Raw genomic sequence first — 23,814 nt, 5'->3', positions numbered from 1 at the left:
GTAGTATTGGGGAATTTTTTTTCAACATTTTTATCTTACATTTGGGCAGTTTACCAGAGAGAATTAATTGTGCCAATATTGTTATGGCAAGATCAAAGATAGTGTTTCAAAAAGCCATGATCCACAAGCAGATTTTTATGGTCCATTCTCCACACTGTACTCAGACCAAACTTTTTGGTATACTTTTGGAGAACTAAATCATTCTACTCTCTGTGTATACATCTGCTTTCCTAGGAACAGAGTTTGGAGTAGAGGTGGGATGGGAAAATAGTTGGAGAAATAATGGCAAGTACCTCTGAGTTGGCCTGACTCATACAAGGAGATCCTTAAGGAGTTTTCTTTTTCACTTGGTATCTCTACCTAGTTAATGATTGTTTTGGTACCTCTCAGCTTTATGACCAGAGTCAGAAGCTTACAGCCTGATTTTTTAATTCTGCTAAGAGTAAGCCTCTTTGATTTTGGAGGGGAGAGAATTGAGACACCATTAGCTCAATGTCTAAAGGGTACAATAAAAGAAGAGACTTACTTCTTACAGTTAGAAGTAACTAGTTTTCTCTTCCTTTTGGTTTCCCCTGAAAGCTGATCCTAGACATGAATGGTTTGGCTGTGTAAAAGAAATAGTAATTAGAGTCATTTACATAAAGTGCCTACCATTTATGTCTAATTACCATGCAGCACAATAACAATTATGCATATCATTAAATATGTGTCTGATTAACTTTGCTTTAAGTTTTATTTGATTAGAATATTATATTCTGGTTATGCTAGCTCACTTTGTTCATTTTGTTGCTCAATGATATGACTGACTATTCAAAACTAAGAAAAAATTAGAGAAGTGTTTTTTAATGATCTCATTTGGGGTAGAAGATTTGCTAATTTATTCTAGACATGGACGAGTACAGTTTACCTTTATATTTGCTTTCTTGAAAATGTATTTAAGGCCGTAACACTTACGAAGGGAAAAAGTCACCTACTTACTCATTCCATATTTATTAATCCATCCACTGCCTTAGCAGCAGTTCTAACTCACAGTCAGTGACCCAATGTTGGGTATGCAACGCTGTAAATCTTAATAGGAACAGACTGCTTCATTTTTCTCCCGTAGTGTGGCTAGTGGATTCTGCCACCCTTTTGCTTAGGAGCTCATCACATAACACCAGAACCCTGGTGGCATAGTAGGGTGCTGTGTGTTGGACTGCTAACTGAAAGTTGAAGGTCCAAGTCCATCAGCTGTTCTAGGGGAGGTACTCAGCTGCCATTTAAGAATTAGAGACTTAAAAATCTGAAGGCAAATTACTGTGAGTCAGAAATTGACTTGTCAGTAGTGGGCTTCAACTTTTGACTTTTTAGTATACCAGATACACAAGTAAATAAATGGATCATGAACTTTCTATTAACTGAAAGATTGAAAGACCTGGTGATTTATTTATTTATTAAAACTTAGCCACTGTCGATGTGAAGCACTGTTCTACAATAGGCACTTGTGGAGACATCGTATGTCACATTTGACTTGATGGCAACTGGTTTGGTGGTTGGTTTGTTTTTTTAATCACTTGTTATGCATCAGAGAATTGGACAGTGACTAAGAAGGATAGAAGGAGAATTGATGCCTTTGAGCTGTTGTGCTGGAGAAAAGTATTGAATGTACCATGGACTGTTAGGAAAACAAACAGATTCATCCTGGAAAGGGTTAAACCAGGTGGCTCCCTGGAGGCAAGGATTCTGAGGCTCCGTGTAACATACTTTGGACATGTTGTCATGAGGGACCAGTCCTTGGAGAGGGACATCATGCTTGGGACGGTGGAGGGACAGCGCAGGAGGGGAAGACCCTCTACGAGATGGACTGATTCAGTGACTGGGGTAATTGGGATGGGTGTGTCAGAGACAGTGTGATTAGCACAGGACAGAGTAGAGTTTAGGGCTGTTGTACATAGGGTTGCTATGAGTTGCAAATGACTCGACGGCACATAACAACAACATACCTAGTTACAGTGAAGATAATAAAGTTCCCTGTTCTTTTTAGGTGCCATTCAGTTGACTATAACTTATAATGAACTTATGAGCAATAGATTGAAACCTTGCCTTCACAGCCTCACAGTCTCCACCATGCTTAGTCCATTTTCTATAGTCACTGTGTCATTTCATCTCATTGAAGATCTTTGACACTGACACTTTCCTTTTCTAAGCATGATGTCTGTTTCCCAAGATTGGCACCACCTCTGAACATTATGACTTAAGTATGTGAGACATAGTTTCATCATCCTTGCCTCCATGGAGCCTCCTGATTACACTTCCTCCAAGATAGGCTTGAGGTGTTGATAGAATACCAGTTGAGGTATTTCAGAAAACTTATTTTGCTCTGGACTTGTTCACTTGTCTAGAAATTTGGAAGATAGTTACTTAGCCATCTTACTGGAAGAGATCCATACTTGTGCCCATTCCAAAAAAGATGATCCAAATAATTGTATTAATATCACATACAAGTAAAATCCTGCTGGTGATTATTTAAAAATAGCTGGAACAGTACATTGATAGAGAACTTCCAGAAATTCCAGCTGGATTAGAAGAGGACATACAAGTTCGATCGGTAGCGGGAGCCGAGAGCGGACCCCTGAGAGCCCTGAGCAGCCCCACCGCCGCCGCCGGCCTAGTTACCATCACACCCCGGGAGGAGCCGCAGCTGCCACAGCCGGCCCCAGTCACCATCACCGCAACCATGAGCAGCGAGGCCGAGACCCAGCAGCCGCCCGCCGCCCCCACCCTCAGCGCTGCCGACACCAAGCCCGGCACCACGGGCAGCGGCGCAGGGAGCGGCGGCCCGGGCGGCCTCACATCGGCGGCGCCTGCTGGAGGGGACAAGAAGGTCATCGCAACGAAGGTTTTGGGAACAGTAAAATGGTTCAATGTAAGGAACGGATATGGTTTCATCAACAGGAATGACACTAAGGAAGATGTATTTGTACACCAGACTGCCATAAAGAAGAATAACCCCAGGAAGTACCTTCGCAGTGTAGGAGATGGAGAGACTGTGGAGTTTGATGTTGTTGAAGGAGAAAAGGGTGCGGAGGCAGCAAATGTTACAGGTCCTGGTGGCGTTCCAGTGCAAGGCAGTAAATATGCAGCAGACCGTAACCATTATAGACGTTATCCACGTCGTAGGGGTTCTCCACGTAATTACCAGCAGAATTACCCGAATAGTGAAAGTGGGGAGAAGAACGAGGGATCGGAGAGTGCTCCCGAAGGCCAGGCCCTACCGCAGGCGACGGTTCTACATGCGGAGACCCTATGGGCGTCGACCACAGTATTCCAACCCTCCTGTGCAGGGAGAAGTGATGGAGGGTGCTGACAACCAGGGTGCAGGAGAACAAGGTAGACCAGTGAGGCAGAATATGTATCGGGGTTTTAGACCACGATTTCGCAGGGGCCCTCCTCGCCAGAGACAGCCTAGAGAGGACGGCAATGAAGAAGATAAGGAAAATCAAGATGAGACCCAAGGTCAGCAGCCACCTCAACGTCGGTACCGTCGCAACTTCAATTACCGACGCAGACGCCCAGAAAACCCTAAACCACAAGATGGCAAAGAGACAAAAGCAGCCAATCCACCAGCTGAGAATTCGTCTGCTTCCGAGGCTGAGCAGGGCGGGGCTGATTAAATGCCGGCTTACCATCTCTACCGTCATCCGGTTTAGTCACCCAACAAGAAGAAATGAATATGAAATTCCAGCAATAAGAAATGAACAAAAGATTGGAGCTGAAGACCTTAAGTGCTTGCTTTTTGCCCGTTGACCAGATAACTGGAACTATCTGCATTATCTATGCAGCATGGGGTTTTTATTATTTTTACCTAAAGATGTCTCTTTTTGGTAATGACAAACGTGTTTTTTAAAAAGCCTGTTTTTTCTCAATACACCTTTTAAAGGTTTTTAAATTGTTTCATATCTGGTCAAGTTGAGATTTTAAGAACCTCATTTTTAATTTGTAATAAAAGTTTACAACTTGATATTTTCAAAAAAAGTCAACAAAACTGCAAGCACCTGTTAATAAAGGTCTTAAATAATAAAAAAAAAAGAAGAGGACATACAATGGGGAACATCATTGCTGACATCAGATAGATCTTGTCTCAAGGTAGAGAATACCTTGTCTTTTGTTTTATTGTTCATGTACATGTATTTGACTGTGTGGGTTATAATATATTATGGATAACATTGAGGAGAACAGGAATTCCATAATACTTCCTGTGCTCATGAAGAGCCTATGCGTAGACCAAGAAGCAGCTGTTCAAAGAGAACAAGGAGATAATGCATGATTTAAAATCAGGAAAGATAGGCATCAAGGTTGTATCCTTTCTCTATACCTGTTCACTCTTTAAAGAGTAAATAATTTAAGAAGCTGGGCCTTGTGAATAAGAATGTGGCATCGGCATTGGAGTGAGACTTACTTAACAACACAAAGCTGCATTATCCAGGTGACACTGCTTTGCTTGCTGAAAGTGAAGAGAACTTGAAGCAGTTATAGAAGAAGCTCAAATGTATGAATTACACTCAACTTAAAGAGAAAAAAAATTCTTGAAATTTGTTCAGTAGGCAACATCATGATAAATTGAGAATAGTTTGATGTTGTCAAGACTTACATTTTCCTAGACAACATAATCAACCCTCACAGATGCAACAATTTAGAAATAAATGATGTATTGCAGTGGGGAAATCTTCTGTGAAGGAGTACCTCTTTAAAGTGCTGCAGAGCAAGGACATCACTTTAAAAGACCAGACCCAAACTATGTATCTTCAATTTTACCATGTGCATTAAAAGAAGTCCAAAGAAGAGTTGATACCTTTGAATTGTGGTGTTGGCAAAGGATATTGAATATCCCATGGCCTGACAAAAGAACTGATCTCGTCTTGAAAGAAGTGAAGCCAGAGTGCTTTTGGAGACAGGAATGGTGAGACTTTCTCAAATACATTGGGAATGTTGTTAGGAGGCACTGGTTCATAGGAAAGGACATTACGCTTGGGGATTGGTGGATCAGCAAGAGGAAAGAAAGTCATCGATGACATAGATTGACACAGTGACTGCAGTAGGATTTGAGTATGAGAGAGATTATGAAGATGATGTGTAATCAGGTGGAGTTTCTTTCTGTTGTTCATAGAGTCTCTGTTATTCATAATTAATACTATGGCACCTCACAACAGCTACCAGCAGCAATATACCTTGTAGGTTGTAAAATTGTCTGAATTTCTGACTATAGAATTAAGTGAAGCGACTTAGAGCAAAGTGTGCTCATTTTGATTTTCAGTCTGTTGTCAATCTGGTGTTGCAGGAGCCAAAACTTTCTCTTGCCTGATTGATGAAATTTCAAGAGATGTGCATTTCTTTGGCTGAGTAATGTGCTGGGACAAGGAAGCACTTCTGATGGATTTGGGAAGTGCTGAGGTGTGGGGCTCCCAGATGGGGATTGAATTTCTGCTGCCATTTAATGTACCTGGTGTAGTGAGCCAGTTCAGTGCAGGACATCCCATCAGATATGGCTTCCTGCACTGGTGTGAAGAGATAGCGAGCATGTGTATTTACACATGTTGGAGTGGCATGTATCCATTGCCAAATTTGCAAGGACACCACCATGTCAGGGACTGTCAGATTAGGAGATAGATTGTGTTTAAAAGATGCACTGCCTAGCCTTATGAGGAGTGTGTTCACCTCCCCATGGTGTGTGTGTGTGTGTGTGTGTGTGTGTAAGAGAGAGAGAGAGAAAGAACCTGATGCTAAATCTACCCATTTCCTCCCAGGAATAGGGTAGTGACAAGGATTTAGTGTTCAAAATGACTTTCCTAGACTTGACTTTGACTTTTCCATGTGGGTGGGTGGGAATGTGCAAATAGGTTGTATCAATCTATCCAACTAGAGGATTGGCTAGTCTCACCATTAAATTGAGTGCATTTAGCAGCAGAATCTGGGAATCTCAACATTAACAAGGAAGAGGAAGCAGTGTGAATCCTTTGCGGCAAGAGATTCCTGTGCAGCTAGATTGGACAAGAGCAGCAGCAACTTCAGCAGAAGAACCAGTGACTAAAATGACACAGAGCTGACTTGGTACTGCCGCCCCACACAGCCAGAGATAGAGGGTTTCCCCCAAGCTTACTGGGGCATTCAGGGAAGAAGCCATAACTCTCAGGGTTTGGAACTTTATAACAGTTACCTAAGTCTTGAGGTTGAAGGTCAAAGGACCTGCAACCACAATTGAGAGCCTGTTTATACTGAAGGATTGTATCCTACTGCTAGCCTGTTAACTTCCTTAGTAAACCCCATAGTTGCAAATATGGTTTTGTAGTCTGTGTAGCCATTATACTGGATTTCAGAGCCAGTAGAGTACTAAGAGTGGTGTTGGAATTAATAGAAGTAGGTGTAGGAGTGTGGGAGACCATGTCTGACATTATAGGAATTAGTTTTGTACTGTGGATGATCTTGATAGGGAGAGTTTCATTTTGTGGAATTAGTACAGGTCAGACTTGGCCATATCCATGCCACTTTTTTCTTTTTACAGTCACTTTCTATCCAGAGATGGCCTATGGCAACACACTCCACTGTTCCCAAGAAGAGTGAATGTGGTTCTTACATGGACTGGGTGCTAAATCCTCAAAGACATCCAGCCACGGGCAGTTTCTGTCAACCTATGAGGTGATCAGAAACAAAGATGCCTCTGTCAATATAAAGGCTGGGTACAAGCTAGGCTTGCACTCAGGTAAAACACAGTCTGCTGGCATCAAGAGGTAGAGAACATAAGTCTCCAAATTTAAGTTTTTGCTATCTCAACACTGGATACATAGTAGTATAAGCCTAGCATTAGGTGGAGCTATGGTGAGGTCTAGGGTAGACACTTCTATACCCTGAGAGAGTGTAAGGAGCAAAAGACTTTTCTTTAGTTAGCTAGTCGGCGAAGGAGAGGAAGACCCTCAACCAGGTGGATTGACACAGTGACTGCTCAGTGGGCACTTGTGTGTCAGGAAGTATGAGGATGACACAAGCTAGAACAGGGTTCAGATCTTTTGTTCATAGGGTCATTGTGAGCCATACTCGATTTAACCTAACAACAACATTGTTGCCACTCCTGTGGGTACCATTGCAGTCTTAGGTTCCTGTCAGTGAGAAAGCTGCAAAAATTCAAAATGGCTATACTTTTTCAACTCTGTTCACAGTTTACTGCTCTATCTCCTTATTTGATGTTTTTGTTCTGTTTCTTCCTTCATTTAATGTTTGTGCTAATTCTTTCCATTTGCTTTTGAAACTGGAGGTTGCATTCTGATGTTTTAGAATAGAGGGTCTGGGCTGCTACTTGCCTACACCATCTTGCCAGAAGTCCCAATTTCATTCCGTTTGGTTTTCTTTCTTTTTTTTTTTAAATTGTAAGGTTGAAAGTTTTTTTCTTTCTCCCTTTTCTTTAATTCTTTAAGTAAGTTTATGTTTCTTTGAAGACTTGTTCTCTGAATTTTGTCAAAATATCTACTGGGATCTTAGTCGTTTTCTTTTTAGTTGTATAAATGGTTTGCCTTTTTCTTCAGACATCCTTTCCAGTCCTTTTCAACCCATCAGTTCTTATCAACTTACTGATTTATGCAGCCCAAGGCAGAAGTCCTCTTATGTGAATACTCTTGAAGCATTTTTTTTCTTCAACAGAAACAAAATTGATCCTGCAAAAAAGAGTGTAAACTGAAGTGCTACTGATACGGGGAAGGATATTGGAAAATGCACAGTTAAGAGAATTGAGTAACCAAGACAAAGAGCGCTGATAGCATAGTGATTAAAAAACTTGGCTGAAAATGGAAAGATTGGGGATTTGAACCGAACAGCTCCTCTGTGGGAGGCCAATGTGGCAGGCAGTCTGTTTGACAGAGATGCTGTTGACAGTTGTAATTGATTCAGTGGCAATAGGTTTAGGTTTTTGTTGTGATTTTTTTTTCTTGTTTGCTTTTTCCTTTCCATTTTGGACAGCAGGGAGAAAAGAAAACTAACTCATTGTCACTGGTGATGGTAAGAACAAGCTAAAGAGACAAGAGAAGGAATTAGCCTGGTCTAGGGGTCAGTAGGAGCTACGTGTAGAAAGTGGCATATAAAGGAATTGGTATTACTCTCTAGAGCAACTGAAAATTAAAAAACAAACTTTCTTTTTCCTCCCCTGAATATAAAAGTAATATAAATGAAGTCTTCATACACAATGGTTAAAAGCTTGACTGCTAACTTAAAGTTCACCTCTTTAAACCCTCCAGCCTCACTGTGGAAGCAAGACGTGGCAGTGTGCTTCCAGAAAGAGTACTACCCAGTACGTTATGATCTCTGAATAGGAATCAGTTCCACAGTAAAAGAGTTTAGAAATGTAGCCAACTAGCTAAACTTACATGAGTATTTCGGCATATTTTTTTATTCTTTTTATTGGTGGTAGGTTAAAACTTCATTTTAGTAGGCTGATTTTTTGAGATTCAGATTCTACTGTATATATCTGTTTTTACATTTGGTGTTTTTTTTTTCACTTAATCTGTAAGTATTCATCATGCTGTTTTAAATTCTTTGAATTAGTGAAATAGCATACCAGTTTTAACTTTAACAAATGAGGCAAAATTTATTTTTCCTTTGTCTTCATTTTTATGTTACGAGCTGTCGAGTTTACTATGACTCAGAGGAAACCTGTGAACAATGGTGGTGAACCTTGCCCTATCACCGTCACTGTCTCCAACACATCTGCTCTCATTGCCAACACTCACTGTGTTAATTCATCTCCTCCAAGGTCTTTCTCTTCTGCACTGATTCTCTACCCTTGCAAGCATGATTCCATTTTACAAGGACTGGTCCCTCCAGGAAGCATGCCCAGAGTATGTGAAATGAAGCTTCAAAATCCTTGCCTCCAGGTAGTAACCTGATTTCACCCTCTTCAGGAAAGACCTCTTGTCCTCTTGCAGTCCATGGGATATTCAGTATTCTTTTCCAACACCACAGTTCAAAGGCATCAATTCTTCTTTGTTGTCATTAGTCATTGTCCATATCTCAGATGATAACAAGTAACTGAGAAGACCATAGCCTGGATCAGGCACACTTTAGACTGACATTGTAATTTTTTAGCTTTCTAGAGAGTCTTTGACAGTAGATTTTTGTACTGCAATTTATGTTTTGATTTCTTGACTGCTGGCGCTAAGTGACTATGGATTCAAACAAGATGAAATTGTTAACGACCTCAGTCTTTATCTATCAGTCCATTGGTGAGAAGTTTGTTCTCTTGATGTTGAGATGTAATCCATATTGAAGGCTGCAGCATCTGATCTTTTGCAGCAAGTGCTTAAAGTCCTCCTCACTTTCAGCGAGCAAATTTGTGTTATCTGTATAACAGTTATTGATGAGTTTTCCTCCAATCCTAATGCCACATTCTTCTTCATACAGTCTGGCTTCTTGAATTATTTGCTCAGCATACTGACTGAATAGGTATAGAGAACGGATACAACCCTGGCTCACGCTTTTCTTAATTTTAATCTATAAGGTGTTCCCTTGCTCTGCTAGTACAGTAACCTCTTGGTCTAGTTATAGGTTTCACATGAACACACTTAACATGTTTTCATTAGGGACTGTTTTTTGACAACAAGGACAGATACAACTTACAAGATAAAATGAAAAGATGTTTTAAGAAAAGGGTTGTTTTGAAGCAGAGCCTGGACACTAAGTCTTAACAGCTGTAGAGTATATTTCTTGTCAATAGACTTGACCACAGAGCTATTTGATGTTTTGTGGAGAGGTGTACTTATTTGACTACCACCGATACTGACATAGAAATACATCTTAACTTAGTTGTTGGAAGAACACTTAATCAGTATCTTCTATAGACCATATGTCTCTATTTACATATAACGACAGTCTTGTTGTGTACTGCTAGATGTACCTCTCTTTCCATTGATTAATAGTGTAGAGTAGATTTTCCCCAGTAGTCTTAGTTATCTTCTTAAACAACCTTTCTCATGTTAATAAAGTTACTCTGTGCTGTGCCATTTAAATCTTGTCTACTTGATACAGGAGCGCTTTCACTTTTCTTCTTTTAACATTAGCTTTGCCTTTGCTCCAGTTTCCTCATTGGTAGCTTCACTATTGTGCTTTGATGCTGAAGAAGTAGGCTTTAGGATTTGTTCTTGCTTTTTTCCCCCTTTTACCAAATATGTTCATACCTTCCTTAAAAATAAAATAAATTTTATTAACACATATGCCAGTATCTTAAGCATTATTTATTGAAAAAATATTAACAGCTGAAAAAAATTTTTTAGAGAAGTCCTCTCATTTAATGATCTAGTTACACTTTAAAATTCAAGAATCTAGAGCATTTTAGGGAGCTCTGGTGGCCAAGTAATAAGAAGCTGTGCTGCAGTCTCAGAGGAACAGAGTTCAAATGGTGCTCCCAGGGAGAAGGATGAGCTGTCTCTGATAACCTTCTGGAGGGTCAGCTATGGGACGGTTCCAACTTGATGATGACAGCAACAGAACATTTTAAGAAACAAAGTTAGAGAACTAGTATTAGATCTTTGATTTCCATTTTAGAGCCATAAGGACTGTAATTAAAGAGTAAGGAACAAATCTATTTTTATAGCCATTTTACAGATAAGTAAATTGGGTGTCACATCAAGTTAGCACTCTTGTCCTAGGTCGCACAGTTCATAACCAGCAGGACCAGGCCCTAAACCCAGGTTCACTTGGCCTTAGTGCCAGCATTTTTCTTCAATGCAAAATTCTGTCTCTCTTTCTATGGCTATAGACAAGGAGGAACACACATTGCCAGAGAAAAGATTGAAGAGGCTGTAGAAACCTCTAGACCGTTTCACAAAGGCAGAGTACTAAAATCTTTCATCCCTGAATGTAAACCTGAAATCTGAATCATCAGAATTGACCTTGTCAATTTTTCAAATACCTGAAAGAAATTGTTTGATAGATTCAAACTCTCAACTGGGGAACAGAACCCATATGATGTAAGTCACCTCTGTGAAAGCATGTGTACAAGTCAAAGAATCAGATGAATACTTAGCCCACTGGCAGGCATGGAGACTCATCATACACAAACCTTATTTGTTACTAAGGAATTTTCTAGAAGTTTGATCTAAAGGAATACTTAATGGCATAATCCACCAAGTGAAAGGATCAAATTTGCTTATTCTTATTTCTAAATCATAACACAATGGTCACCATTTGTTGTTGTTGTTGTTGTTGTTGTTATGTGCCTTCGAGTCGCTTGCGACTCATAGCGACCCTATGTACAACGGCCCTAAACTCCACTCTGTCCTGTGCCAATCGCACTGTCTCTGACACTCCCATCCCAGTTATCCCAGTCACTGAATCAATCCGCCTCATAGAGGGCCTTATGTTTTTTCTATGTAAAATACCATTTTTTTAGTACCTGTTAAATGTTAAGAACAGTACTTTTTTTTTATTTCAATGAACATCTACAGAGATTTTGGATTTCCATTCATTCATTGTTGCCCTTTTCTTCCCGCCCATCTCACTCCCACCCCCAAGAACAGTACTATGTATTTATTTATTTATTTTAATAGACATTTACAGGGGTTTTGGATTTCCATTCATTCATTGCCGCACTTTTCTCCCTGCCCACCCCTCCCCACTAGCTCGCTCCCCCCTCCGAAGAGAAAAAGAAAAAAAAAAGATTCCTTCATTAGTATACAATTCCCACATCCCTTTCCCCCTACCCTGCACCCCAAGTACACTTCTCTATGCAACCTTAATTCTGGATTCCTGTGCTAACCATAATACTCAATCATATATCACCTCTAATTTAAGAACAGTACTTTTTAATATTCTGTTTTGATCATCACTCCAGTCATTTGATGGAAATTATTTTTCCACTTACATGAAGAGAAAACCGAGACTTGACAAGTAAAACCTTTCCCCAAAGATGCATTTCTCCAGTGTTTAACTCAAAAGCTTATTCTCTAAAGAGTCTTCTGTGTTCAAGTTATAACATAGAGCATGTTTCAGAATATTAAATTCAGTATAGTAGTTTAAAAAATATATTGTTTAAAGGTTTGTGCTAAACTCTGTGTGTGTGTGTATGTGAGAACTACTAAGTACAGATAGAGTAATTTTTGGAATAAAAGCTGCTCTTTGTGGAGAGTAGAAAGGGGTTGGTGGAGGCATAGAAACGAGTTCATAGAGAAGCAATCTGATGAACTAATAATTTTGTTAATTTTCTAGTTTTTAAGTTTGATGATGGTTTTCACATGCATTCTTTTGTATACAGCATATTATAAAAATTTAATATATTTTCTACACTTGATCTTAGCCAAAAGGCTGAGAAGTGATAAAATTTAATATATTTTCTATTATGCTTCATTATCATTCATTACATTTTCAGAGGAACTTTGGTAGAGTATTCACTAGTAAAATTCAGAGTTGTATAGAGTTTTCTGCTCCATGTAGAACCTGTTTAATACTATCTTCATTAGGTTCTGGTGACAGACAGTATGTACTGCTGGGTTTGACCACCATTAATAAATTTTTAAAAGATCCTTAGGATTCTCTCTAGGTCCTCATATTTGTACAAGCTACTTAACAATTTCTTCAAAATACATAGGCCAATTAATTTAATTTTCATTATTGGCTTGTAAAAGGATTATATATGTCTTTTACATACAGAAATTTCAAACACAAAAATTTAGAGAATAGTAATGTACCTACCATCCAATCATCAACTCATAGCCATTGTTGTTTCAACTGCAGGCAACTGTTGTTTAATATATATTCTGTATTCCACTTCCTGTTAGGTTTTTGCCCAATTCAGATCCTAGATATTATTTTTACTTTGTATTCCTTAAAGAGGAAATTTTTTAAAAAAAGGATCATAATATTACTATCACACCTAAAAGCAGAACAAATCCATTACCATCCAGTCAGATCTGTAATCCACCATAGAGTTTCCAAGACTGTAGATCTTTATAGAAGGAGAAATTAGTACTTATTCTGAAATGTCATCTGTTATCTAGTATCTAGTAGATCTCCTCAAGAATTAGAATTTTTTTAAATTAGATTATTGAAATCAGGATCTAAACAAGGTTTACACATGGTTGTTATTAGGTGCTGTTGAGTCGATTATGACTCAGTGACCCTATGAACACCAAATCTGAACTCTACCCTCTCCTGTGTCATCTTCATCATCTCTGATAACATTTGAACCCATTGTAATGATCACTATGCAGTTTACCTTGTTGGGGGTCTTCCTCTCTTTCACTGACCCTCTCTTTTTCCAAGCATGATGTATAAAGACTGACTCCCTCCTAACAACATGCCTAAAGTATATGAGACGTTTCATCAGCTTTGTCTCTAAGGAGCACCCTGACTGCACTTTAAGACATCTGTTTATTCTTTTTACAGTTCATGGAATATTCAGTACTCTTCTCCAGCACCCAACTCAAAGGCATCATTTCTTTTGTCATCCTAATTTATTGTCCAACTTTCAGATAAATAGCAAGTAACTGAAAAGGCCATGGCTCAGATCAGGTGCATCTTCATCTTTAAACTGGCATCATTGCTCATTAGCACTGGACAGGTCCTTGACAGCTGATTTTCCCACTTCAGCACATTTTTTTTTATTTCTTGACAATCGGTTACCAAGGGTGTTGATTGTGGCTCTAAGTAAGGTGAAGTAATTGACAACTTCAGTCTTTCCTCCATCTATTATGATGTTGTCTTACCTGTTGGTCCAGTGGTGAGGATTTTTGTCTTCATGATGTTGAGATGCAATCCATATTGAAGGCTGTCCTCCTTGATCTTATGCAGCAATTGTTTTAAGTTCTCCTCAGTTTCAGCATGCAAGGTGTGACATTTGCATAATGTAGGTTGTTGATGAGTCTTCTCCAATCTTGATGTCACATTCTTCATGGTAAGTCCAGCTTATTGAATGATTTTCTTAGTATACAGATTGAATAGTTATGGAGAAAGCATGCAGCCCTATCACACACCTTTTTTTATTTTAAATCATGCAGTATTCCTTTGCTCTCTCTGTTTGGACCACTTCTTAATGTAAGCATAGGTTTTGTATTAGCACAGTTAAGTGTTCTAAGATTCTCATTCTTTTCATGTTAGCTGTTATTTGTTATGATCCACACAGTCAGGAGCTTTTGTATAGTCAATAAAATATAAATAGACGTTCTTCTGGTATTTGCTTTCAGCGAAGGTTCATCTGACATCAGCCTTGGTATCCCTGGTGCCATGACCTAAATCAGGTTTGAATTTCTGGCAGTTCTCTGTTGGTATACTATTGTAGCTTTTTTTGAATAATGTTCAGTGAGATTTGCATGTGATATTCAGTATTCCATTTTTTGGAACATATAATAGATTGAAAATCAACACAGTTGATTGTAGCATTTAGGAGATGTTTTACTTTGGGAAAATCTGCAGTCAGTGACCTCTCCAAATTACTGAGGAGCAACAATGTCAGTTTGAAGACTAAGGTCCCCCTGATTCAGGCCATGGTCTTTTCAGCACTTGCTATACATCTGAGAGCTAGACAGTGAATAAAGATCACAGAAGAATTATTGATGCTGTTGAGCTGTGGTATTGAAGAATACTGAATATCCCATGGACTGCCAAAACAATAAACAGATATGGAGAGGGTGTAGGCAGAATGATCCTTGGATATAAAGGTAACAAAGCTTTGTCTCGTACTTGGGCATGTTGTTAGGAGGGGCTATTGCTTGGAGAGGGACAACATACTTTGAGAGGTAGAGGGGCAGCAAAAGATAGGAATACTCTTAACAGGATGGATTGACACAATGACTGCTGCAATTTGTTCAAATGTGTTGGAGATGATGAGAATGACACCAGATAGTACAGGGTTCAGGTATGCTATTCATAGGATTGTTGTGAGTCATATTCGACTTGATGGCACCTAACAACATATTCAGGAACAAATACAGATCTCTTCCAGTCAGTTGGCCAGGTAGCTTTTTTTCTAGATTTCTTGGCACAGCCAATTGAGCACATCTAGTCCTACATCTGTTCATTGAAAAATGTTAGTTGGTATTGTAGAGAGTTTTTAATGTTAATATTTCTAGTCTCTTAATTTACTGACAAATGAAAATATGTCTGATCCATTTATGATTTGTATACATAGGCTTAATATGTTGTAGCATTAACATACTTTTAAAAAATTAATTCTCGGGGGAGCTCTGGTGGCCTAGTGGCAAGAAGCTGTACTGCAATCCCAGAGGTGCGCGGTTCGAATCCACCAGATGCTCTGCCGGAGAAGGAGGGAAAATTTCCCTCCTGTACCAGTCAGATCTGATTTGACGGTACATGCACAATAAAAAAAAAATTCATTCTCCATAGCACTAGTATGTAGTACTTCTGGGCAGGTGGTTCCTAAGGAACTGTGTTCTTTGAAAACAAAACTTAGCATATTTTTCTATTAAGTTTTTTTTTCTTTTTTGTTGTTTTGTACCATCAAATCAGATCTGACAGGCACAGGAGGAGAGTGTCCCTCCCTCCTTCAGCGCAGCATCTGGTGGATTTGAACCATGTGTCTTCAGGATTGTAGCGCAGCTTCTTGCCACTAGACCACCAGAGCTTCCTTCTGTTAAGTTTATAAAGAGTATATGTCTGTCAAATTTATTAATTTTCGAATGAATGTTCCTTAAATGACACAGCAATCTTTTATCTATATGCTGAACTGAACAACTTGGTGTTGCTGTGATGCTGCACACTGTTCCATACTCTTGTCAAATAAAATAATTGTTACCCATTATGTACAATATTTGGATGAGCTGCCAAATTGATTTATGCTGGGAAGCAGGAGTGGCATCCACTTCCTTTACTAGATGCCTCTGGAAACTCTACAAACTCTCTAAATGTACAGAAATGATATTAGTTATATAGAACAGTGTTCAGGTCTTTTGCGTAAAGCTTACTTTCAGTCGTATTCGACTTGATGACATTTAACCACTGCTAAATGAGACTAGTGCTGCTATATCTGGAGGAATGCCCTTCCACTTTGTACATCACTCTTTATCAATGTGTGTATGAAGTAACCTGGGTTTGCTGTGATGCTGAACCTTGTGCGATTGGGGTGTCAAATACCAGAATGGTTTCCCAATGTGGACAGTGTTTCATGGAGCTCCCAGTTGTAAAACAGATTTGGAAGCAGGAGTGGCATCCACATCCTAAACCACATGCCTCTGGAAACTCTATGAACTTGGAGAAATGATGATAGTTATGAAAAGGCATTAGGTTTTTTCTTCATAGAGTTGCTATGAGTCACGCTTGACTTGACGGTCATTAACAACAACATCATATGTTTTTAGGCTTTGTAGGCCCTGTGATATGTGCCACTTACTACTACTCATCTATGCCATCATAGTAGAAAGTAGTCATAGTCAATTTGTAAGTGAGGGGATATTTGGTTTCATATTGGATTTTATTTGAAAATAGATTTTTATTAATAGTGTTTTTATCATAATACATTGTTTTCCATGCATGTACATTGTCCTTTATATAATCTATAATTTATATTATATTTTGTTTATATTGTGGATTTTCCCCCCATTACTAATCTTACTGACTTCATTTAGGAAAGCGTTTCCTAATATCCCCCTTTTTACAGTCTCAATTTCTGATTTGCCATCCCTATCAAACCAGTATTCTGAAGGAATATACATGTCTCTTTTGCTTCTGTTCAACTTGGAAACTTTGAGCATCTACATCCACAAGCAAAGTCTCGTCCAGAGCAAGCCATCAGGTTTCAGCAGTCAACCCTAGCTAAAGCATGAATCTTCTTCTCTTCATCTGGTTGAGTTCTGGTCAACTCATGCCCGGCCATCCATGGCTAGGTTCAAATGGATATTAGCTGCAAGCTCAGGTGTTCACATTTCTCCCTGCATTCTAGACCTGTTGGAATCCTCACTCAGCCCTCACCCCTACATGGAGCCAAATCAAGTTAACAAGCCAGGGGTCCTTACAACTCAAGCCAGCAACCCTTCTCTGCTTATGCACGCATGTGTGCGTGCTAGGTGGGCATGAAAATAGATGTCTTCTTTCAAAAAAGTTGAAATTCATGTATCTGTAACAATTCTTCCAAGAAGCTCAGCTATATGAAGAAGAATGAGTTCAGGATTGAAGAAAGGTTTGATGAGCAGTTTATGTTATGTAGGTGACACAGCCTTGCTTGCTAAAAGTGTAAAAGACTTGAAGCACTACTACTAAAAGATCAAAAGCTACAGCTTTTTGTATGGGTTACACCTCAACATAAAGAAAACAAAAATGTACACAATTTGACCAATAGGAAGCATTATGATAAATGGAGAAAAGATTTACATTGTCAAGATTTTCATTTTAGACTCTGTAGAGGTAACTCTTCCCCAGTCATGATTTTTGTGCCTTCCAACCTGAGAGGCTCATCTTATGAAACAGTGTTCAGATGTTATTTATAGGGAGTTTTTTTTTGTAGTATCCAAAGCATTTTATTGCATATCTGATAGACCAGAAAGATTTCTTTCTAAAACGGCTTCCTTTCTAAAGATCATTATTGTTTTTTATACTTCAGTTTAGGTAGTCTGTTGTACGTAAGGCTGTTACGAGTTGCAGGCAACTCAGTGGCACATAACAACAACAACAACAATCATCGGAGTTGGAAACCAGAAATATCCTTGAGAAGAAAGTGCTTTTCTTGCAACACTTCCTGGCCACTGTCTGCCCTCCTTCTACTGCCTTCTCCCTCCTTTGCTTTCCCAACTCTTTTCAAACCTTTCTTCCTTCCGTATCCCTCCTAGTCCTCTTTTTCTCTTTCCCCACTATTGAGACCTTCTTCCTTTCCTCAAAGGAAAATTTTGTGTATAGCAGTTACTCAGGGGCTACGAGGAATGAGATAGTTTAGAAACCCAGACCAGAAATGCCGTGTGGGTCAGATGATGAGCCCCTGAGCCCTGTCTGGAAGAGGGGGAAATAGCGAACCAGGATCACAGTATTGAAACGAGACAGTACAGATTCCCTGAAAAAACCTTAGACTCACTCCTTTACTTCAACCCCAGCTAGGGGGCAGCGATTCTGGTGGGCATCTCCAATCACTATGGGAACATTCTAAAGGAGCAGGGATTATCCCCTGGGAAGCTGACTTAGCCAGATTTTGGCTAGTATATTACTGGAATTTGAGTACTAAGATGCATCTGATTCAGGCTTTCCAAACACTTGCTACGCATCTGAGAGCTGGACAATGAATAAGAATTGATGCCTTTGAGCTGTGTTGTTGGAGAAGAAAGCTGAACATCCCATAGATGGCTAAGAGAACAAACAGATATATCTTGAAAATGGTGCATCTGGCGTGCTTTTTGGAGGCAAAGATGATGAGGCTTTATCTCACATACTTTGAGTATGTTGCTAGGAGGGCCTATTCCTTGAAGAACAACATGATGCTTGAAAGGGTGTGGAGGGTCAGTGAAGGTGAGGAAGACCTTCAACCAGGTGGGTTGACACAGTAACTGCCACAATGGGCTCTTGTGTGTCAGGAAGTGTGAAGATGCACAAGATAGAACAGGATTCAGATCTTCTATTCATAGGGTCGCCATGAGTCATACTCAACTTGATGGCACCTAACAAAACAAATTAATAGGATTTTAAAAAGGCCTGTTATTTCAGAATGGGATAACCAGTATTACGTCTTAGTCTAAGTTTATAGTTGTCTTATATGTACATTTACCTGCACTAAAAACTTTTTTAAACAGTGTATTATTATTATTATTATTTTTATTTTTATTTTAAAAATTCTTATGTAATTTAATGGTGGCTGAGTGGTAAGGAGTTGTGCTGCTGCCAACCTAAAGTCATATGATTCAAATCCACTAGCTGCTCTGAAAGATGAGCGGTCTACTCTCTTGTGATTTACTGCCTCTGAAGACCTGCTGGGAGGTGTGAGTTAATTCAGATTTAACAGTGCAAAACATGTGTTTTGAATAAATTAAGAGGAAAGTATTATCTCATATTACTAAATACCATTTTTGAAGCTTTTCATTTCTTCCATAATATCTATATTTTCATCAAGTAGTGTTTCCTTTTTAGCCTAAAGAATTTTCTTGAACATTTTTTGTACTCTAGATTTGTTAGCAATAAATGTCCTTAGCGTTATTATTATCTGAAAATATCCATTTCACCTTCATTTCTTTTTTCCCCCCTTGTTGTGTGCCATCAAATTGGATATGACTGGCACAGGAGGAGATTGTCCCTCCTTCTCCAGTGGAGCATCTCATAGATTCAAACTGCATACCTTCAGTATTGCAGCACAGCTTCTTGCCACTAGGCCACCAGAGCTCCCCTCACCTTCGTTCCTAATATTTTTTAAAATTTTTATTGATTTCTTTTTCTTTTCTTATTGTGTACCGTCAAATTGGATCCAACTGGCACAGAAGGAGATTGCCACTCCTTTTCTGGGAAAGCATCTGGTGGATTTGAACTGCATACCTTCAGGGTTACAGTGCAGCTTCTTTTCCACTAGGCCACTGGAACTCCCTCATTCTTAACATTCTTAATGTCTATTTTCACTGAATGTATTCTGGATTGACATTTATTTTTGAACTCTTCTTTGAACACTTTAAAAATTGTGTTCCATTGTCTTCTGTCAAAATTTCTGATAAGCTAGCTGTTCTTGGTCAAATTCTTGTTCCTCTATAAACTGAGATGAGATGACATTTTCCCTCATTTTTAATAGTTTAGGTAATTTTCATATTAAATATTTGATATTGTGAGTGTTCTGGTGTAGATATTTTAAGTTCTGTTTGTTCTAAGTTCTATTGTATTCCTCCTAAGAGTGTTACTGTTTGTTTGTGTGTTTTACTAGGCAGTTATAACTGTATTCAAGCTGCAAACTCTTGTCCTGTTTCCTGTAGAAGTAATCCAAATCTCAATTTAGCTTTTTTATCCATAACTGGAGTCTTACATTGTTGCATGAATGGTTCTAGAGTTAACCAAAGATAAAGTCACAGTTTATGACCTTCTCACACTGGTGTTTTTCCCTCAAATGTACCTCAGTTTGGATTTGCCTGATGTTTCCTTTGGATTAGATTCAAGTTAAGCATTTAAGTATCTGTAAATTGGACACAGAAATCTCTTTATCTTTAGGTCTGTTTTAAGAATTATCTTTAGGTCTGTTTTAAGAATTTATACTTAAGAAGCTATCAACATAGTTGCTGTTGTTGTTATGTGCCTTTTGAGTTGCTTGGGACTCATAGCAACCCTATGTACAACAGCCCTTGCCAATCTGATTGTCTCTGACACACCTATCTCATTACCCCAGTGACAGAATCAATCCGTCTCATCATTCCTGCGCCGTCCCTCCATCCTCCCAAACATGATGTCCCTCTCCAAGGACTGGTCCCGCCTTGCAGCATGTCCAAAGTATGTCAGACGGAGCTTCAGAATACTTGCCTCCAAGGAGCAGCCTGGCTTCATCCTTTCCAGGATGAACTTGTTTGTTCTCCTAGCAGTCCATGCTATATTCAGTATTCTTCTCCAGCACCACAGCTCAAAGGCTTCAACTCTCCTTCTATCATCCCTAGTCATTGTCCAGCTCTCTGATGCATAGCAAGTGATTGCAAAGACCATGGCCTGTATCAGGCACACCTTAGTCTCTAGACTGATATTGTTGCTCTTCAGTACTTTAGCAAGGTCTCTGACAGCGACTTTCCCAGTGCAGTTTGTCTTTAAATTTCCTAGCTGCTGGTAAGAAGAATTTTGATTGAAGAGTCAAGCAAACTGAAACTGTGAACAATCTCAATCTCTTCATCATAAGTATATAGAATTTTTTACTTAGAACCATATTCAGTATATTCTTAGTTCTAGTACCTGAGAGAACAATATGAATTTTTTTATTGAATGGAATGAAGCAGGTAGAGATTTTCTGTTATCTAAGATTGAGCTCCAGAGACATATTCATTTAAGTTAACAAAGTACTCTGTTGCTGTAAAAATCGAGAAAATATTCTACCAAATAAATGAATAAAAGGGAGCTCTGGTGGCCTACTGGTAAGAAACTCTGTTGCAATCCCAAAGGTACATGGTTCAAATCCACCAACTGCTTCACAGCAGAAGGATGGGCAATCTCCTCTTGTGACTGCCTCTGAAAACATGCCGGAGGGTCTGCTGTGGGTCATTTCCGACTTGACAGCATACAACAACAATGAATAAACAACTACTTTGCCAAATTGATTCCTAAATATACATTTATATTAAGGGCCATTTTATGCCAGAAATGTAGACTTTTGAAGTGATTAAAAAAACGGTCTGGTAGGGAGGACAAATGGATATAATAATACCTAGAATATTTTGTGATAAGTAACATAATAGACGTATACATAGAATTCCAGATGAGTAAAGATATGACGCTTTTGAGGAACAGAGAATACTTCTGGGTACTATCCCTGGTAATGCTTGGCCCAAATTATTCTAGGAGCATGTGGAAGGTGGGTTGACAAGAGTGAGGTTAGAAGAACAGAGATATGCAGTAAAGCATTGTCAGTGGGAGCAGACAGATTTGAGAAATCTTTTGATGAGAGGAAAAAGAGACACCAACCTGATTTCTGACTGAGCCTGCTGTAGGATGCTCCTTTTAGAGAGTTTCCCTGAGGAATCTAATTTAGAAGGTCACTTTGTAGTTTCTATTATATTATTTATGCCCCTTTTCTAACAGCCTTACTTGGTACTCATTTTGTACCTACTATAATACAGGTATTATTGTACAGGCTGCAGATACAGCAGTGATAAAAAGAGCTCTCTTCTCTCTTGAAGTTTGTAGTCTCAGAAGAGAAACAGATGATAAATAGATAGATAGATATTAAGAAAAAGCAGAGAAAGGGATGAAGAACAACTTGAGTTGGCATAAAAAGCAGTATCATTTAAAGAAGAAGGCTTTACGTTATGCTGGGTGAAATATTTCCATCACAAAAGGCAAATACTGTATAACTCCACTGTTATAAAACAGGATTGTCCTGGGGTTGGGAGGAAACTACGAAAAGAGGGGATAAATATTGAACACTATATTGGAACAGATAATGGAAAGAGTATTTAAAAAGAATATATGATTAGGCATTATTTATATGACAGCAGTCCAGAATAAGAGGTGCAAAAAAAAAGAGGTACATAGCAAAGTGGATTGGGGAGGGGTGGGGGAGGAAATTACACAACAGTGAATAATTTTTTTTTTAAAAAAGTGTGAACTGGGGGGTAGGAAGGAAAATGTGTAACAATGAATGAATGAATGAAGATAGAACTTTTCTGTAAACTTTTGTTGAAATCACAATAAAAAAAACAGAAACAAATGAAGACGGTCTTATGGAGTAGTATTTGAGTACCGTGCAGTGCTCCCCTCTACCATGGTCACAGGCCTTTGCATAGTCAATAAAGCACAAATAGACATTCTTCTGATATTCCTTACTTTCAGCCAGGATCCATCGAACATCACCAGTGATATCCTTAGTATTATGGGCTCTTCTAAATCCTGCTTGAACTTCTGTAAATTCCCTATCTATGTACAGTTCCAGTTGTTTTTTAATGATCTTCACAGCATTTTGCTTGCATATGATATCAGTGATATTGTTCGATAATTTCCACATTCAGTTGGATCACCCTTCATGGGAATAGGAACAAATATGGACCTTTTCCAATCTGTTGGCCAGATAGCTGTCCTCCAAATTTCCTGGCATAGACTGATGAGTGCATCCAAGGCTGCATTTGTTAATGGAAACAAGTCAGTTGGTATCCCTTCGATTCTTAGGGCTTTATTTTTTTGCCAATGCCTTCAATGCAGCTTCCACTTACCCTTTCATTACCATTGGCTCCTATTCATATGGTACTTCCTCAGTTTTTTTCGTGTCAGTCACTTCTTTCTGGTACAGTGATTCTGTGTGTTCCCTCCATCTTCTTTTGATGCTTTCTGGCTCATTTAATATATTGCCCAAAGCATCTTTCAGCGTTGCAACATGAGGCTTAAATTTGTTTTTCAATTTTTTCAGCTTAAGAAATACAGACTGAGTTCTTCCCTTTATTCTCCAATTCTAGTTCTCTGCACCTCCCATTGTAACACACGGCTTTGTCCTCCCAAGGTGCCCTTTGAAATCATCTGTTCAGCTCTTTGACTTTAAATTTGGCTTCTTGACATTCTTTTGAGTTCGCCTTTGAGCTGTCTTGAGAATAGCACTGAACATCCCATGAATGGCCAAGAGAACAAACATGTGTCTTGGAGAGGGTGCAGCTGGAGTGCTCTGTAGAGGCAATAATGATGAGGCTTTGCCTCATATACTTTGGACATATTACTAGGAGGTGCTATTCCTTGTACAGGGACGTGATGTTTGGAAGGGTGGAAGATCGGCAAAGGAGAAAAAGACCCTCAACCAGGTGGACTGACATGGTGACTGCTGCAATGGGCTCTTGTGTGTCAGGAAATGTGAGGATGGCACAGGACAGGGCTGGGTTCAGATCTTTTGTTTATAGGGTCATGCTTGCCTCGATGGCACCTAACAACAAGAAGAAGAATTTGAGAACAACCATTCCAGGTAAAATGAACACCTAGAAAGACCCTAAGGCACACATATGTTTGGCACGGTTTCTTAGAGCAGTAGAGAAGCCACATAAACCGGAGTGGACAACAGGAGAGAAATGAGGGTAGGGGGGTGCACTTGCACTTCAATTCATTAATTTAAATTTAAATGCAATGAAAAATCCTTTGCTTTGTCATCCCGTGCTGCCTTTTGAAATCTTCTATTCAACTCTTTAGTATCTTGAATTCTTCCCTGTGCTTTGGCTTCTCTGCGCT

At 39.1% G+C, this 23,814-nt stretch overlaps 1 protein-coding gene and 1 pseudogene across 1 annotated transcript in view; both read left to right on the top strand.

Moving 5' to 3' along the window:
- The window catches only part of UIMC1 (ubiquitin interaction motif containing 1), a 156,146-nt gene that overhangs the window by 86,485 nt on the left and 45,847 nt on the right, over positions 1-23,814 (top strand). Inside the window, exon 10 of the mRNA XM_006884436.1 lies at positions 2,556-2,710. Coding sequence (XP_006884498.1) covers positions 2,556-2,710 — 155 coding nt within the window. The remainder of the gene's footprint in view (positions 1-2,555; positions 2,711-23,814) is intronic.
- On the top strand, positions 2,717-3,653 carry LOC102852323 (annotated as a pseudogene).

This window comes from Elephantulus edwardii, unplaced genomic scaffold (genome assembly GCF_000299155.1).
Source record: "Elephantulus edwardii isolate Elephantulus edwardi_28Jun2011 unplaced genomic scaffold, EleEdw1.0 scaffold00033, whole genome shotgun sequence".
Taxonomy (NCBI): domain Eukaryota; kingdom Metazoa; phylum Chordata; class Mammalia; order Macroscelidea; family Macroscelididae; genus Elephantulus; species Elephantulus edwardii.
The sequence above is the reverse complement of the archived record's forward strand: the minus strand, read 5'-3'. Positions and strand labels throughout refer to the sequence as shown.